Below are 17,207 nucleotides of genomic sequence, written 5' to 3'. Positions count from 1 at the left end.
AATAGGGTGTAGTACTATTTAAGAATGTAGGTTCTGGTTCTCAACTGAAGTAAAAGAAAATAGGGCTATTACCCCCCATTTTTTTCACGAGCTTATAAAAATCTGGCCAGTAATTTTATGATATCTGGCCAGTGTTTTAAAGTTTTCTTTTAGAGACTAGACTTGCATGTTTGAACTGCTTTTTCAAATAAAAATGTGCATTCCAGTCTCATCTCTTCCCTTGAATAGTGCAAAGGAATGTGTCAAAATGTTTTGTGTGTCTGTATGGGTACATGCTCACATACATATATGTGTGTGTGTGTGTGTGTGTGTGTGCATGGAAAAATATTTTTATATATATACATACATACATTATATTAAAAAGGAGACAACTGTAAAACATTTTAAAAATTGTATATTCAGCTGGATTTTTTAACTGTGTAAAACATTTATATTTTGATGCTTTATGGTATCTTGGAGACAAGGGTTTCCATAGTGTTTTTCCTTCCTAAGTTTACTTGTTCTCCAATAAAACCATCAAGTTTCAGGTTCTTGTTCTTATTAGATTAGAATCAGTGAAAGTTTCAACAAATCAAACCTTCACTTAAGCAAATCATGTTTGAAGTGTATATGCGGTCCAAAGACTGCAGGGACAGATGGAATATCTCCAGTTTTGTTCTGTGTCATTACATTTCCAAGAAGAGTATGTATATATCTGTCATATCGGGGTCTATAGCAGATAGATAGCTAAAGAAACCCCTTCTTCACCCCCTAAATAGATAAATAAGTAATTAAATACTGTAATTGCTAAGGAGCCTGCATATCCTCTACACTCTGGTTTTATTTCATAGCAAGGATTTTTTTAATGAAAGGCTTTCTCCTCTCTAGTTAATTGAGGCTAGAATATTAGCTACAGTCTGCATTTATTTAGAATAGTTGTCTGTCATTTTATCTAAAATAGATCTGTTTGTGGCAGGATGCATTCTTACTACAGCTTCAACTTCCTAATCAACCTTGGATATTGCTGAGTGACACAGAAAGTGAAGGAGTGGAAGCTGACCAAGACAAATGTAAGTATGTTTGTTAGGACCAGATAGTATGTAAAAACCTCTCAAACTTAACTTCTCTTTTCCATATCTTCAAATGCTGTGGAGATGTTGTGCCTGCTCAGAGCAATTTTTCTCAAAAGTGCCAGTTACTCATTTGTCTTAGGGCTGAACTTTATAGGATTGATTTACAAAAGCTTTCCTATAGTCACCGAAAAATGACAAAATGATCACAGACCACAGTTTACTTTAGCTAAGTGAAACAATTTCTCCTGATGTGTTAAAGTAGCTGTTCCAGAAGTAACATGAAGTTGAAATAGATACTCTGTTTAATAAATATATATTCACCAGCTTAAAAAAACAATGTAAAACCCCTCTGCTCTGAAAAGTAGAGCCTCCCTCCTTAGACCGGTAACTCCATTACCTCTATTTTACCTGTATTCTTTTTAGTTCATCTGTATAGAAAAAAAGAAAAGTTCTTAATCATACAAGTAATCCTTAGTATTTTACACTCTTTAAGCATTTGCCTGATCGTGCAAGTGAAGGTCAGCAGGATCACAACCTAAATGACAGAACAAGTAACAACAAGTAACAGGCTATAAAGTGCAATGTGTTTAAACTGTGGCAAGTTCTCTCTGCCTACAAGGTACCTGTAAATAATCTTACTGAAAACATTAACTGTTTCACATATTCTTTTTTAATTCATAGTAGTTCTGTGATCTGCAAAGGTGAATATGCAAACTATTTCCTAACATATTTTAGGTGATATACTTGAAAAGAACCTATGATTTAATCAGCATGTTTAGAAAACTCAATATATTCAACTAAAACTGGTTTAAACATGATAGTTAACATATGAAAAAGACAAATTCTTCACAGAATGGAATAGTTCTGTAAGGGATTAATGATTAATAATAATCATACCAGATAAGCAGAATGTATTTTTAAATTATGCCACTTTAAAAATATATACTATATATAATATATACTCATATATCAGTTTCACAGATTCATACATAGCCCAGAGTTTGACTTGGAAATTTAGATTTACACAATGGGATACTGAAGAGCATGTCCCAGGTTTCTTGAATACACAGTGTTAAAATGAGGTTCCGTGTGTCCAGCTGATTTTAGTCCAAAGGTAGTAAGTCCAGTTTAACTTGGAGCTGAGCCTTTCAGTTATCTTTGGGCTGAAGCTCACTTTCGGTGGCCCAAAGTAGACTCTGGTACTTGCCTTTTCTGCTCATGCGATTTTTCCTTGGTATTTTCTGTAATAAATTTACAATCCCACAAACATTGGTAGGACTGGCTGTGCACACACAAACTGATCCCAGTTATGTGATCAGGGAGACTGACGCTTCAGGACATATCAGATACACAACATGGTTCTTTTATAGCTCCTATACTTGAATTGCGTGAATGTGAGGACTTCTGAGCACCCAAGATCCTGCACTTTCATATTCCAAGAATCCTGGTAGGTCATTGTCACTGCCTAGTGCAACAAAATGGTAAATATAGATAAAAGTTTCAGTCCCACAACCAAATCATTAGAGATGATAGTTGCCTAACTAATAACAATTGTTTTTGCTGGATCTGATGGCACTGAGAAGAGAGAAGGGAAAGAAGGTAAGCTATAGTTTCTAACCAGAAGTTAAAGAATGCAGTTAAGGGCATCATCCAAATGCCTCTTGAATGAACAGTGACAGACTTGGGATATTGGCCACCTCCCTAGGAAGCCTGTTCTAGTGTTTCACCACCCTCACAGTAAATAAATGCTTCCTAATGTTCAATCTGAACCTCACCTGGCAGAGCTTTGAGCCATTGCCATGTGTTCTGTCACTGGATAGCAGGAAGAGATTAGCACCTCCCTCTGCACTTCCTCTTTTTAGGAAGCTGTAAAGAGCAATGAGGTCACCCCTGAGCCTCCTTTTCTCTAAACTAAACAAGTCCAAAGTCCTTAGCCACACCACATAGGTAATCCTTCCAGCCCTTTTGCCAGTTTTGTTGCCCTCCTCTGGAAACATTCAAGGACCTTCACATCCTTCTTAAATTGTGAGGCCCAGAACTGCCACACAGTGTTTCAGGTGAGGCTGCACCAATACTGAACACAGCAGGATAATCACCTCTTCTGAGCGGCTTGTGATGCTGTGTTTGGTGGACTCCAGGACAGGGTTTGCCCTCTTGGCTTCAGGACACACTGCCAACTCCTACCAAGCCTGCTGCTGACCAGCATCCCCAGATCCCTTTCTGCAGGGATGCTCTCCAGCCACTCCTCTCCCAGTTTATACTTGTGCCTGCCATTAATCTGCCCTAGGTGCAGAATCTGGTATTTCAACTTGTTAAACTTCATGCTATTAATCACTACCCAATGCTCCAATCTATCTAGATCCCTCTGCATGACCTCTTGTCCCTCAAGAGAGTCAGCAGCACCTCCCAGTTTGGTATCATCAGCAAACTTGGTAATGGTGCATTCAACTCCTGCCTGCAGGTTGTTGATAAATGTATTGAACAGAACTGGCCCTAAAATTGAGCCCTGAGGAACACCACTGGTGACCGGTCACCAGCCAGATGTAGCCCCATTCACTACAACCCTTTGAGCTCTGCCCTTCAGCCAGTTCTTCACCCAGCACAGCGTGAACCCCTTCATCCCACATCTGGACAAGTTGTCCGGAAGGATATTGTGAGGGACAGTATCAGAAGCCTTACTAAAATCCAGAAAAACTGCATCCACCAATTTTTATTCATCCACTGGGTGGGTGACCTTTTCATAGAAGGATATCAAATTAATTGAACAGGACTTTCCCTTTGTGAACCCTTGTTGACTGCAGTTAACTGCAGTGTAATTAACTCATGCACCCTCTGTAGGAGGTCACTGTTTCTAGTAATATAACTAAAGGAATAGAACAAAAATCCTTTATCAAAGTAATACTTTCTGTATCTGAAATCTAATAATGATGACTGTCATTAAAAATAACTAATTGTGTTATCCTCTCCATTTGAGATTGTGTGCTAGTGTCATGGGCAAGAAAGTGCAGAACTGCCACCACTGGCAAAGGAGAGGCTGCAAATTCCTGATTGTAAAGTGGAGTCAGTAAGGGGCTTGGTATACTTGGTGATGCCAGTGCTTGTAGGTAGAGCAGCTGGCAAGATTACACATAATTTTTCACCCTAAAGTAATAAATCTGTGTGAATGCTGTGTGTGTGATTTAGTGTTGAAAGGGCCCAGGAGTTCATAATTTGTGAGTTTGAGCAGAAGAGCTGCAAAATTAATCTTTACAATAGCAACACCTGTTCTTTGACTCAGCTTTTAATAAATTAGATGTGGATATTATTTAGCACATTCTTTGATTACTTTGAGATAATAGCAGTCAGGTGTAAAACTAGTTTTTGGTAGTGGGAAAACTAACAATTCAAAAAGAAAAGCTGTTTGGGTCACCTTGAGTTCTTATAAATTAATACCTTCTGGTTAGTGTTCTACAAGAAAAAGAATGAAAAATGAAGGGGGAACAGTTTCAAATGTATTCAGATTTAAGAGTTTAGAGAGGCTATTTTCAAAGCAAGTCATAACTGAGCGGAACTGGGTCGCTTTGGCATCTCAACATGTCCTGACAAACATCATTTGCAAAACAGATACAACAGTGCATATCTTGTCTTATGGAAATGAGATCTACGTTCTCAGTTCTTGTAAATCAGACTTTACATTTTAAATCCTCCAGGCTCTTTGACAGCATTTTAAATATTTGTCATTATCAGCAAGATCCAGTGATAACTGAAAGTCAATAATTTTTAAACCTGCATACCAGTTATAACAAAATTTGAAATCAAATAGGTACACATATAAAAGAGAATAAATTATTCCATCTTAAAAGATTTGTTATGCTAAAGAAGGAAAGGAAAACATTTTCAAGAAGCATTATTGATTTTTTTTAGCATACTCCCCCCTTTTCCTCTTTATGCACTAATTAAGTTTGTGGTCATAAGTCAGAGAAAGAGATAAATGTATAATTATTTTCTCTGTTAATGTAAATTTTTTTATTGAAAGATAGGAATTAACACATGCTTTTAAGAGCTATTATAATTTAGTGACTAAATCTCTTCTGCTTGCTAAATGTATTCTCCTTTGAAACTCTCTACACACTTAGCAAAGAGAGGTAAATATCACCAAGAAAATATGATCCAAAATCAAGGACTTGTGGTTGTTTTTTAGAGTCACTAAAAATTTCTGTAGACAGAGCCTCACGTGTGTTCTTCCTCAGCTGTTGTTCTGAAGACAGTTTCCCATTACTATCTGCAGTAATTTGCTTGTGTGCTGATTCTCTGCAAAGAGGTTTCAAAAAATGCATACAGCTTTTTCTTGGAAAAAGGAAGGATCAGGAGAAAATATTTACCAGTTGCACAGTCCTTCAGTTTGATGAAAATTCTTGGAGTTGGCAAAAATAATTTTCTTCTTTGTGGGATACTGATGCACAGAAACAGAAGAGCTGCATCTACAACCACCAGAACACGTCTTAGCCAACTTTTATGAGAATAAGTTCGGCCTTTCTGGAGACTATCAAGAGTCAACTTGTATTTCCCTTTAAAATAAGTCCTACTAATATTACTGGTTGGAAATTTTTAAAGCATCACTAGCTTCCAAGAACCTTGAAAAGACAAAGACAGTCTTTTGGTGTATTTTGACCTACTGTCTGTAGTCTTGGCAAGGGTTTGCTGCCCAAAAGCGTAAGCCTGCTTTCTTGGGTGCCTAACTCAAGAAGTTACCACACAGCAGATCTCCCCAGGTCCCACAACCTTGGATGTAAAGTATCCCTCTCTCCAGTCAGTCCATTGAGCAGATGTACATGATAGGTGAATAACTCAGATTCTTGAAAAACTTGCTACTCAGTTAATCCATATTAAATGTATATATAATCATAGCATGTTAAAGGTTGGAAGGGACCTTAAAAATTGCATGTGTATATAACATTCCTTTGTACTAATCCACTTAAGGCATGTCATTTTCTGTGGTCAATGGCACACAAAGTCATGTGGCTACTACCACTTCCCTCCAATTTCAACTTGCCAACAGAAGCACTAGATGCTCATTTCCAGCTTGGCTGATCTGGGACAAGGCTTTAACCCTCACCAGCATAAATTTAAATGTTTTGTGGCTATACATCTGCAAATTCTTTTCTAAGGTTCACAGTGAAAAGTCTACTGCTGATAAATCAACAGATTGTTGGGAAAAAGTGTGATTTCCACTTCATTCATTCTGCACTGGTCTTGAAACTCTGCAGTCAAAGACACTCTGCTGATGACTTCAACAGGTATTGAATAAAACATTCACTTTCACATTCTGCACAAATGTCCACCTAGCAGAAAGACAGGGTTTTTTTGCAGAATGAAGAAATTCAGACTGTGTTCCATTAAATTTCCAAACCATGCAGTATTTGTCCATGGGTTAATTCCTTACACTGAGCAAATTCACATGCCTTAACAGTCAGTTTTTCTTAATTATGAAAGTAAGTGTTCCTAAGATTTGGAAAAATGCTTAATCGGAGTTAATAAGAACAACAAGGAGTTTACTGCTGTAGTATGTTTTTGCTGTGGAAGTTTGCTTTTGCTAGAGTCAGGTGATATGCAGCATGAGTAACAATGACAGAATCAGGCTTAGAGTAGCAACTTGACTGCCAACTTTATGACATTCCATTCAATTTCTGTCAGTCAAATTCAGCTATTTATATTTGTGTTCTACTCTGATGGAGTATAGCTGTACTAGAAACATCTCTTGCAGTGGGTTTTAGTTTAGGATAGCGCTAGATGTGGTTTCTCTAGGGAGTAAGGTAGTTATGAGGCATGGCTCAAACATATTAGTCAATTATGTGTCTGGTTACTAAGAACATAATTGTTGTGTTTGGAATTTTTTCTCAGTGAATAATAAATTCAATTTTTTTGTCCAGAAGGGAATCTTTCCCAAAAGTGAATTTCTGGGAGACTTCGATTCCAGATTCAAGAATCTTCTGAAGAAATGTATTGGTATCTTTCTTTCATTTAGTATTTCAAGAGTGGTAATACAAAAAGTCATATCTTGCCATTCCAGTTACCCTTTCCAAGGGTGTCATAAAGCTTTTGTCTACTTGGAGTATGAGTTATTTTGCAAATTTCTTCAGCATGCACTTATGTATGTTAAAGAAGATACGTTGCCTCTCATTCTGCCTGCCAGTGGCTTGGCTAGGTGTTTAGCTTGAGACAGTTCTATGTGTACTTCAGAAATGGAATACCAGAAAAGATTGTGCTCCTGTAAACAGAATTTATCCTATTGGATGGTCTTGGCTGGATGTCTTCTAACACCCATGGCTGAAGCTGCAACATTTCATATAACTGCTCTTTGAATCTGAAAAAAAACAAAACCAATCTTCTAGCATGGAAACCTGCCTGCTTGGGTTGAATTATTTGTAGACAGTGAAACAAGAGTAGAGATTGACATTATTTCTACCAGAAGTCAAGTGGCTGTTGGAAAGGCTGGGGAAAGTTGGAATTAGAGTTAAGTTTCCTATTTTTTGAATGGATGTGCTTAAATCCAAAGCTGCCATTATCTTCTTATACTATTAAGGCTTTAGCACATGTCACTTTATTTATACTAAGTAATTTTTGGTTTTATTTTGGAAAAGTTCATATTGGACTAAATATTTGGGAGGAGGAGGGAATTTTCCATTGGAGTGAGGACAAAATAATTCTCAAAATCTGTTTCAGTGCAGAAAGCTTTTTTGGTACAACTTCCAAACCTACAGATATCTTTTTCTACAACTTGCATTATTATGCTAAACTTGGACTCCTAAAGACATTTAATGTAATAAAAAATGGCACTGTAATTTAAAAAATGGCATAGAGAATTATCAGGGCACACATTAGGTAAATTAAAAGCTGGCTCAATGAGGAATCAAAAACTAGAGTTTCTAATGCGAAGATGTAGATGAATCGGGCTCATTAGGTTCTGATAGGGCTGGATAATTGTTGGGAAGGACAAGTCGAAGTTATTAAATGATATTAATCCCCTGGTATAATGGCCAAATTCCAGTAAAATGCACTTTATTATAACCAGATGAAGTATATTTGAAGGAAATGAAATATATCTGGCACCAGAGAAACATATCTGTCTCTGCTACAGAATAATGGGGCTTTGTCCTGGAAAGCAGTGACCTAATGGATTTAGGATGATCATAGAAGATCATCTCAGTGTGAGCTCTCAGCATAATGCTGTCACAAAGAAGGGCATTCCATTTCTTGAACACTTAAAAAGTTAAGGAGCAAAGCAATTATTCCACATCATATCAGTAAAAAACTGTGGGTTTGGTGTCTTGCCATTAAGACAGATTGGAATTGAGAGATTTCAGAGGATGATTAAAAATGACCCAGGCTTTGGGAAACCCTGTTAGGAGTTTGCCTCACATAAAGGCATTCAACCAGGAACCTCAGAGATGACTTGGTATCTATAGGTAGACATTTAAATAAAAAAGATTCAACTCATCAAACTGTGACGAAGGAAATTAAATCCTCTGTCCTAGCAACCAGGAGCTTTAAGCATTGTAAGCAAAAGTTAAGGGAGGCAATGAACTCGAAGCCATTAAAACTAGGCGATTGGGCTTTCTAAATGACAAATTATAGATAATCCAGGGGAAGATTCTGTGGGCTCTGTATGGGAGGTCAAGCTAGATGGCCACATTTCTGTGATTTTTATTCTAAGATTTATTTTAGTGATTTTAAACAGCAAAACTCCCCCTACCCAGTTGTTTTTATTATCATAACTTAGTCCCTGGGATATAAAAATCAATTATTTGAGAAGGCAGGGTGCCTCTGGGTAAAGTAATGGCAGTCCTTAGTGATTCAAAAATATACACCTGGGAAATATGAGATATGAAAATTTGGATTAATACTGACCATAACAAAGATACTGGTGAAATACAGTTAAACTTTACTGTGCTCTAGATAGTAGTAGAAGTCAGTAGATTTCAGAGCACAAATATGTTTGTGCTAATTTTATCTGTATTAAAAGTCAACAGATGTGATAGCAATGATAAATATTTTGCTTATAAAATATTCTGGTGTTTTTAATTCAAAAAACATTTGCAACTGGAGTTCTAAGCTTTTTTGAAATTCCGCAGAGTTCTATGACTTCTATAAACCACTCTGGATAGATATACGTAGAAGTTCAACAGACAATCATCCTTGCTCATCACTAAAAAAATTGTACTAAGCTTTATTAGAAAATTTTTCAAAACTAAGAATATAAATATATATTTATTTACATATGTCACAATAAAAATACTCCACTGGCAGTATAGTGAAACAACAGGCTCTAAATATTGATACAAAAACTTTTATTTGAAACACAAAATAGTGTACGTGTTGAAAGACAGGTTGTTTAGTATTGTGCTGTTAAAAGATCAGTTTAAAGGACATAATAAAAATAGTAAACTTTTAGGAAAGTAAAACTCTTCTCTAATATTAAAGAATTTCATAGAATAAATAAACTAAAGCTTTTACTGACTAATCACTGAAAAGCAGTTAACCAGCTTGCCGTTGTAGCAAAGAAATTTCTTGCCATTATAGCAAAGAAATGTAACTTTTTATTGAGAATGCAGCCTAATTTATTGCATATTGATGAAGGAACTTTAATTAAACACTTGATTTAGTTTTGATACTTTTCACTCAATTTGTTTGAATGCAAATAACTCCATGTAGTGCAAGACCCAGGGTACAGCAAGCAGGGAGTACACCCTTTTGCATTAAATAAGGCCTTGAAAGTCTTTTGGCTCCATAACTGATTGATGCAGCAGAAGAGCCAGATTGTGGCAGAAATCAGAAAAAATATGGAATGCTTGACTGTAATTCTGGGGTGTAAAAATGACCAGGAAGTGAAGCATCTATGAAAGAAATCTGTTTTCTCTATTTTGCCCAGTATTCTCCAAGCTCCTTATCGTCCTATTGTCGTCAACGTGTTTCACAAGGCGAAGATTTACTCTAAGTCAAAAGTGTAGAAACTCCTCTTTATCATGAGAGGAAGGATTTCAAGTAAGAAAAGCTCTGTAATGGAAAAAGTTAAGATTTTGTGACTGTTCTTGACCCTGTCAGAGGGAAAAATCCATGAATTTGGAGATCGGAGGAGAGGGAGAAGAGAGGAGGGTTGATTCTTCATATGCGACTTCTGTTCATTTTGTTTAAATCTTGTTTGGCAATGCATATTGCCAGTGTGAGTGTTACAGCAAGATCTGGGCAAAGCTTATTTTCTCTGTTTCTTATTTCCCTGATCTGTGAAGTGGAATGATAAAACATGATAACTGACAGGAGAGCTATGAAAAATCACCAGTTAATGTTCCTAAAATGTGTCATGAGTCTTGTCCCCAGTTCTAATATCTGTCTGTATTTCTTTCTGTTGTGATTTCACTAAATTTAAAATGGTTGTAGTTTTTAAGTTGTCTTCCCCAAGTCAGTCAGTGGTGGCTTCCAGCTTATATTAAGTGCTTTTAAAACTACTGTTATTTCCTTTTACATTGGGGAAATCAGCATGTCAGGGTATGACTCATCTCACCTACCTTCAGCTGTATAAGACTGAGAGAGTCTAGTCCAAGCTGTTTGTTCTCTGAAGTAAAGAGAGCAAAAAGGCACCTCAGAGGACAGCTAGAGATCTGTCCTACTGGGGAGCTGAGATGGGTACACTGAATCCTATCACCTCTTCAGGCTGCCCTTCAACTCTTGCATCTCCCCTTTCGTGTTTTTCTGTCTCATGACAGCTGAAAGTTGATTTGATCTTGCTAATATATTTTCTCATCAGTCAAGAATTCCATAATGGATATGGGGTAGGGTGCAATATATTTTCTGGCTGGCATTCCATTTCCTTCTGCAGTTAGGAAAACCAGTCCTTGGATTTTGTATGGGTAACAATCACAAGAAGAATCTGCAAATGAAGCAGGCTTACATATATTTGCACATCTTTACTGCATCATAAGACAAGTTTGTTACTTAAAGATCAAACTGTGACAGAGCTTGAATATCTGCTAAATGAAACACCTCCAAGGAAAACAGTTGTTAAACACTAGATATAAATGACTCCAAAAAAATCGTATCAAGTTAATAAAGGATAGGAACTGTTGATAAGATTTCCTGGGGTTTATTTCTTGTTGGTTTTGTTATTGTTGCTGTTGTTGCAGAGATTTTCATGGTATGTACCTTGCTTTGTTGAATATGAGTACAATATCACATATAAAGTCCAGGCTTTGTCATCTGACAAAGTTAAATTTATTCCAATTGTATTTACTTAATTAGCTGGAGATAATGGGAATAGGTTTTTCCTGCTAAGTTTGTTTAATCTCCCGAAGAGGGCTTGCATATTTATATGTTCAAAAGGAGTGAATAAATGTGAAACTGCTGTGCCTGATTTCCTTCAGTGTTAAAAAAAGGCAAGGTGAAGGTAAAATACAGACCTTTATGCATTCAGCTGCGTAATTAAATGTAGTTGTGGTGTTTATTTCCAGTTGATAACCCTGATTCTGTAACTGGATTTATGTAATAGTTCCAGTTACAGCATTACATCTTTTACAAACACAGGAGGGGGCAGGTTGTGTTACAGTCAACAACATTTGCAAAACAATCCATTTCAATATGCATATGTAAATATTTGTAAAAGCTAAATTTCCATTTTGCTTCAGGGAAGTTTTTCAACCTGAACATAACCAGAAATTAAAACATTGTTATCTCAGCTTATCTGATTCATCACAGTTGCATATTATGTTCAATGCTTTTTGGAAGAAGGGTTATTTTTGCAATCTATTACTGGTATTGAAAAAGAACCAGCAGAAAAAAACCTTCAAAACACTGAATAATTGGAACAAATAATATAACTAAAGAAGCTGTTATTTACTTCTGAATATTTTAGAAATAAAAAAGAATTAAAATCCATCAACATACTGATCCATCTTGCTTATTTAACTGTGAATTCAGCATAATGGAGAACTTTTACAAAATGTGAACACAATGAAGGATTAATTTTCCCTTTTATCCTATTTTTGTGTACATTACATTTTAGCCCTAATTTCTGTGTTTTTCTGCTTGATTTCAAAGGTTTGTGAAATCAGTGGGATTATTGAGGAACAGTTTAATTAAAACAAAATTATGATCAAAACTACACCTGAAAATTTACTTTAGTTTATACATATTGATTTTAATTAAAGTTATTTTTCTACGGTCAGCAGTACATGTATAGAAGTGCTCTGATATGTGGATGCTGTAATGCACTGAATCAGAGTATTTACTGTGGTACTGTGGCCTTAGGAAAGAAGGGTAACTGTCATCTTTTACTTTTTATAAAGTTACTGTAATGTTTTGTTTAGTTTATACCCCAGTATAAATAATGGCAATTTTGGATTGCCATTTGATAAACTAAACTCTGCCTGACCAAAATAAACTTTGCCTAAAGATTTTATGTATTTTGACTTGTCTAGGGTTTTCTACTCCTTATATTTTTGTAATCTTTACTCTTTTTTAGATTAATAAACATAAAGTATTTGCCTGCATCTGCCAATATGTATGTCCCATTCAGGTCTCACAGAGAACTAGCTGTTCACTCATAGTCACCTGCAGAGAGAGGTCAGAAGGGGGAGTGAGTGAAAGGGTGTGTGGGGGGGGTGTGGGTAGCAGAAACAGGTGCTGCTCATGCCACATAGCTTTGTATTGAATTTATCCACTTTGATCTCTAAAACAAATAAATACTCCGTTAAAAAAGGGAACATAACAATAAGAAACGGCACATGCATGCAAAAATAAAGCACCTAAAGGAATTTCGTATATTATGATAAAGTGTTGGTTACCCATATGGATTACTGAAACAAGTTTGCTGTTTAAAATATCCTAATTGGTGTGTGTCGTGTGCTTGGAACTTTAGAAGATGCTTTTTCACAGACATCAAATGAAGGGATGTGGCAGTTGCATTTACTGATTTCATTTACGTATTAATTCAGTCAAGAGTGTTCTCAGTTTTCTTTGTCTTCAATTATGTATGCTTGGTTCCTGTATCTTAGAGAGAATGATATGATAAAATTGCTTGCAACCGTTAAAAAATACAGTATTACAAAGCATCTGTTTGTTTAAGAAATAAAAATTAATTTTCTGTCATGAGTGTTTGATAGTGTGAGCTTTTTTTTGCTGTCTCACAAACATACAGTGCTAAATACACAGAAGGTGTGTCATCTGTGTTAGTCATGAGCAAGTAAAATGGAAGGTAGCATTGTGATGAACAAGTACTTGCTGTATGTGTCATCATAGTGTAGAGTTCCTATATGTGAAATGAAATACTGAAATCCCAATGAGAATAGTCCATTTAAGTTCTTTTCAGGAAGGGGCTTCATTAATTTGTCATTAGTAAAGAAAATCTGCTATGCTGTGTGCATTTGCAATATACTCGAAGACTCATTTGCATAGAGGAGGGTGTGATATCATTGATAGGCAGTATTTAGTCAGTTGTGCTCAGAAAAACATTCTTGTGAAACTAATACCTCTTCTTCGTGGGTTTTATTCTTCCTTAGTGGCCCACTTTTCATATTTTACCTTGTCAGTACTGAAAAATGTAAAGTAGATTTGTCTTTTTTTCTTCTTTCAGTAGCTTCACTAAACATCTGTTAAGCTCCATTCTTTCTGCTTCATGTCATTACTGGGTGAAATCATGACCATATTTAATCCCTGGGAAAAATCTCATTGACTTCAGGAGAACCAAGATTGCTCACAACAAGTGAAAAAATTGGAATTTGGCAGCCTCTTAATTCTAGAAGTTCTTGCATGTATAAGAACTTGAAAACAGTTTTGGCTCAATAGTGCAGAGATATTTGGTTAGGGGCATGTCTGGTTCTATATTTGGATTACATGTGAAGAAATATAAGACAGGCTTTATTCAGGAAGACAGAATATCAATCCTGCTCCTGTCTTCAGAGGAAAAAAAGCTTTTCTGTTACAGATATAGTGGGTACCATCAACACTCGTTACAGTTATGAACAATTTAGCAAATGCTAATTATATGCAAGTATCTCAAAATGTGGTAGGATGGTTTGACTCTTGTGTGGTCGTAGTTGTAAAAGCTGTGAAGCTTTGGGCTTCTGAGAGATGACTGCTTTTGGGATTGGCCAAAACCATGGTATTTTTCTGTGACACTTTCTAAGCTGAATGGTAGAGGATAAAACCATGGAAAATAAGGCTTTATTTTTACACTAAAGCATACAGAAAATCCCATGTGATTTTTTTTTTGGTTTGGTTCTCATAATTTTTACATGATCTCACGATTTTTTAACACTCGTGGTTGGCAATACTCCCTCTAAAGCATATGGCCAAAAATTTTGGCTGGCACTGTAGAGGAGAAGCAGCCACCTGGTACCCTGACTGCACACAAGCTGGCAATGAATCTGGCAAGGAGAAGTCCAAGGAGAAGCTGAGATGCGCTTAACAGGCAACGAGCAGCTGGGCTTGGGGACCATAAACAGCAGCTGGGAAGGCCATGCAGAAGGCATGTGTGATAGACTTGTTTTCACCTCTGAGCTGCAGGAAGCCTTACTCATTTTCTCTTTGACCTTTTTGGCTTCAGGAAGCAGTTTCCATTTGTCAATGGAATAAACTCTGCCTCCATGGTGCCTAATTGAATTGAGAGTCAGCTGTGGATGTTGCTGTTGATGATGCTATAGTTAGTTTGGCAAGAATGTCAAGGTGGAGGTATTTTGTTTTTGACTCTGCACCAGGCACTTCAAAGTCATCGAAAAAGCTCAGTGTAAAGCTGCATAGAAATGTGCTGCTGTCTAGTTGCACAGAACAGAGTAGATTTAGTGTTTTTCAGAAAGATACTTTATGGGTCATTGCTGGTGCTATTCAGTTACTGCATTTTGATGGAAAAAGAGTCATGAGAAACAGATAAATTTTTCCTAGCCATATGTTTGCATCTTGATTTTTTAAAGGCTTTATGAACCCAATACTATAGGGAGGCAGTATTCTAAATAGTACTTGTTAGTGAAAAAATATAGAAGCATATCTCAGTATATAAAAATTCCTGTAGCTTGTCTAATAAGCAGCTGTTTTTCTTTCAAAGTCCAATTTATAATAAAATAGGTTTTATGGCCATATGTGTTACTGCTGCTTCCTTTTAAGACCTTCACACCCTTAATACTTTATCTGGATAATCTTAAAAACAGCCTTAATGTGTCTGTATTCACTTCAATAACAAAATAATATTAATAGGTTTCCTTCTATACTGCTCATATCAAGTAACTTCATAATTTGGCAGATTTTAAAGAGTGACTTCTCTCTAACCCAGTGTCTAACTGTAGGATTTGTAGGTGTTACTAAGGGAGAAACAGGGAAGAAGTTTTACTTGCATTAAAATTAAACTATTTCTTTTGAATATTATCCAATGGAAGATTTCTCTGAGCAAATCCTTATCTTGAAAACTTTAGCAATAATTCAAAACACATAACAAAGAGACACACTGTGTATTAACGAAAGCTTCTGGCCCTGTGGGAATATGTTTCCTAAAAATATGGCCTTATTCACAGTTCAGGTCTCTTTCTTCTGAGTCAACACTCAAAAAAGCAGGAGGGGAACTCATTTCTGACTTCCCAGAGAATTGCTTTAGGTATGTCTATGTTTCACTTACAGAGGTAGTGCAGGGGAAATCCTATACTGCAACAATTAAACTCATAGAGATATATGAACTTAATGAAAGCCAACTCATGTGCATGAATGTGACACTATTTATTGTTTTATTGCTCTGGCTATATATAGACATGTTTCACATCTAATCCAATGAACTATTCATGTAAAATACAGAAAAGCTCCCTGGGTTAGATTACAGCAGCCTAGACTTCTCTGCAGCAAGTATGCTAACTGTAAAGTTACTATGCTTTTACTAGCTTTATATGACTAGCTCCAAGTAGCTTCACAAGAAAAGAGATATGCAGAAATACATATTCAGAGGCACATAGTTCTTCCTATGCTTAGAGAAGTTTGTGCCCATTCACTCTAGGCCCTGGTTACTACTTTGTTTAGATTAGACAGCAGCTAGGTAGACAATGCAATTAGTTTTGTAGATATTTTGTCCTTTACTGTTTCAACTGAAAGTGCAAAAGTTTGGGATTAATCCAATAAAGTTAAACACACCACTGGTTTGACAGCATTAGCTTACTTATTGTTATATTGCTGAAATAATAGTCAAATTAGTTTTAATTACTTGTAATTGTCAAATTGCTAGTTAACAGAAGACATGTTTATAAGTTAGATTTCTGACACGACTGTTCCTTATGAATTTGGATGCTCTTTTGTTTCTTGACATGTTATATAAAACTAAAGTATAATCAAATAGAACCTAGTTTGATGATGGATAGTACAGTCAGATACTCTTTTCTATGGCTTGTCTACCCTAGACATGCAACAAATGTAATATGTACTGTCTGTAGAAGTTTCTACTGCATTAGCTTTAAACCTGTCAAGGAGCATCATTAAGTGAGAACACTGTTCTTGACTTTAACTTCAGTTCAATCAGCAAAGCAGTCTATAGTGGTGTTTTCACCTACACAAACACAGTGCAAAGGTAGAATTTTCACTTTATCAAGAACTGGAATTTAGTCTATGAAGCTCTATACAGATCTCTGTTGGAAAATAGCAATGCTTTAGTGACTAATATTATGTCAGCTGCTATTCCAGAAGTTCTACTGTAGAATTTGATGCACTCTCCAACTAGTGCATCTGTGTATGATTAGTATCTGTGCTATATTTGAACTTCACATTGCTTTTTTTTAGTTATTATCAGCCAATCCTGGAGAATGCTTCTGGCTCTCAAATAATTAAGTAGAATCACTGAACCAATGTCTTGTGTAGATTCCTGGACCACCTTTTGAGAGCTTAATGATGCACTGTTGATCTGATTTGTGAGAGAGACAGAAGAAACCTTCTTTTTGCCCACTAAAACCAGCTACAGCACAGTTCTAAAGAGACCTCACAGGAGAGAGAACATTATAGTTCCTCTTGTGACTTAATCAAATACTGGGCTGCTGATGCTTACCAGGAATCTCCTCTCCCAGAAATGTACATATGTGTTAGCCTAGAGAGGGAGTGTGATAAGAAATGTGTCTGGGTAGGGCCTCCAGGTATCATTTAGTTGTTAACCTGAGGCAATGTGAC

The 17,207-nt window shown here is 36.3% G+C and overlaps 1 protein-coding gene across 7 annotated transcripts in view; it reads left to right on the top strand.

Moving 5' to 3' along the window:
* Nucleotides 1-13,160, top strand: part of C1H8orf34 (chromosome 1 C8orf34 homolog) — a 149,780-nt gene extending 136,620 nt beyond the window's left edge. For 4 of the 7 annotated variants that reach the window (XR_004357197.1, XR_004357191.1, XR_004357182.1 and 1 more), the window contains 3 exons: nucleotides 956-1,049; nucleotides 1,546-1,671; nucleotides 12,120-13,160. Coding sequence is in view for 3 of the 7 variants with exons in the window: in XM_032688496.1 (XP_032544387.1) it covers nucleotides 956-1,049; nucleotides 12,120-12,127 (102 nt within the window). In the remaining 4 variants the exon portion in view is untranslated. Of the gene's footprint in view, nucleotides 1-955; nucleotides 1,050-1,545; nucleotides 1,672-2,914; nucleotides 10,657-12,119 lie in introns of those variants that run through there. The other 3 variants (XM_032688496.1, XM_032688489.1, XM_032688504.1) reach the window with 3 other exon arrangements.
* The last annotated feature ends 4,047 nt before the right edge of the window (nucleotides 13,161-17,207 follow it).

Source organism: Chiroxiphia lanceolata, chromosome 1 (genome assembly GCF_009829145.1).
Source record: "Chiroxiphia lanceolata isolate bChiLan1 chromosome 1, bChiLan1.pri, whole genome shotgun sequence".
Taxonomy (NCBI): domain Eukaryota; kingdom Metazoa; phylum Chordata; class Aves; order Passeriformes; family Pipridae; genus Chiroxiphia; species Chiroxiphia lanceolata.
The sequence above is the reverse complement of the archived record's forward strand: the minus strand, read 5'-3'. Positions and strand labels throughout refer to the sequence as shown.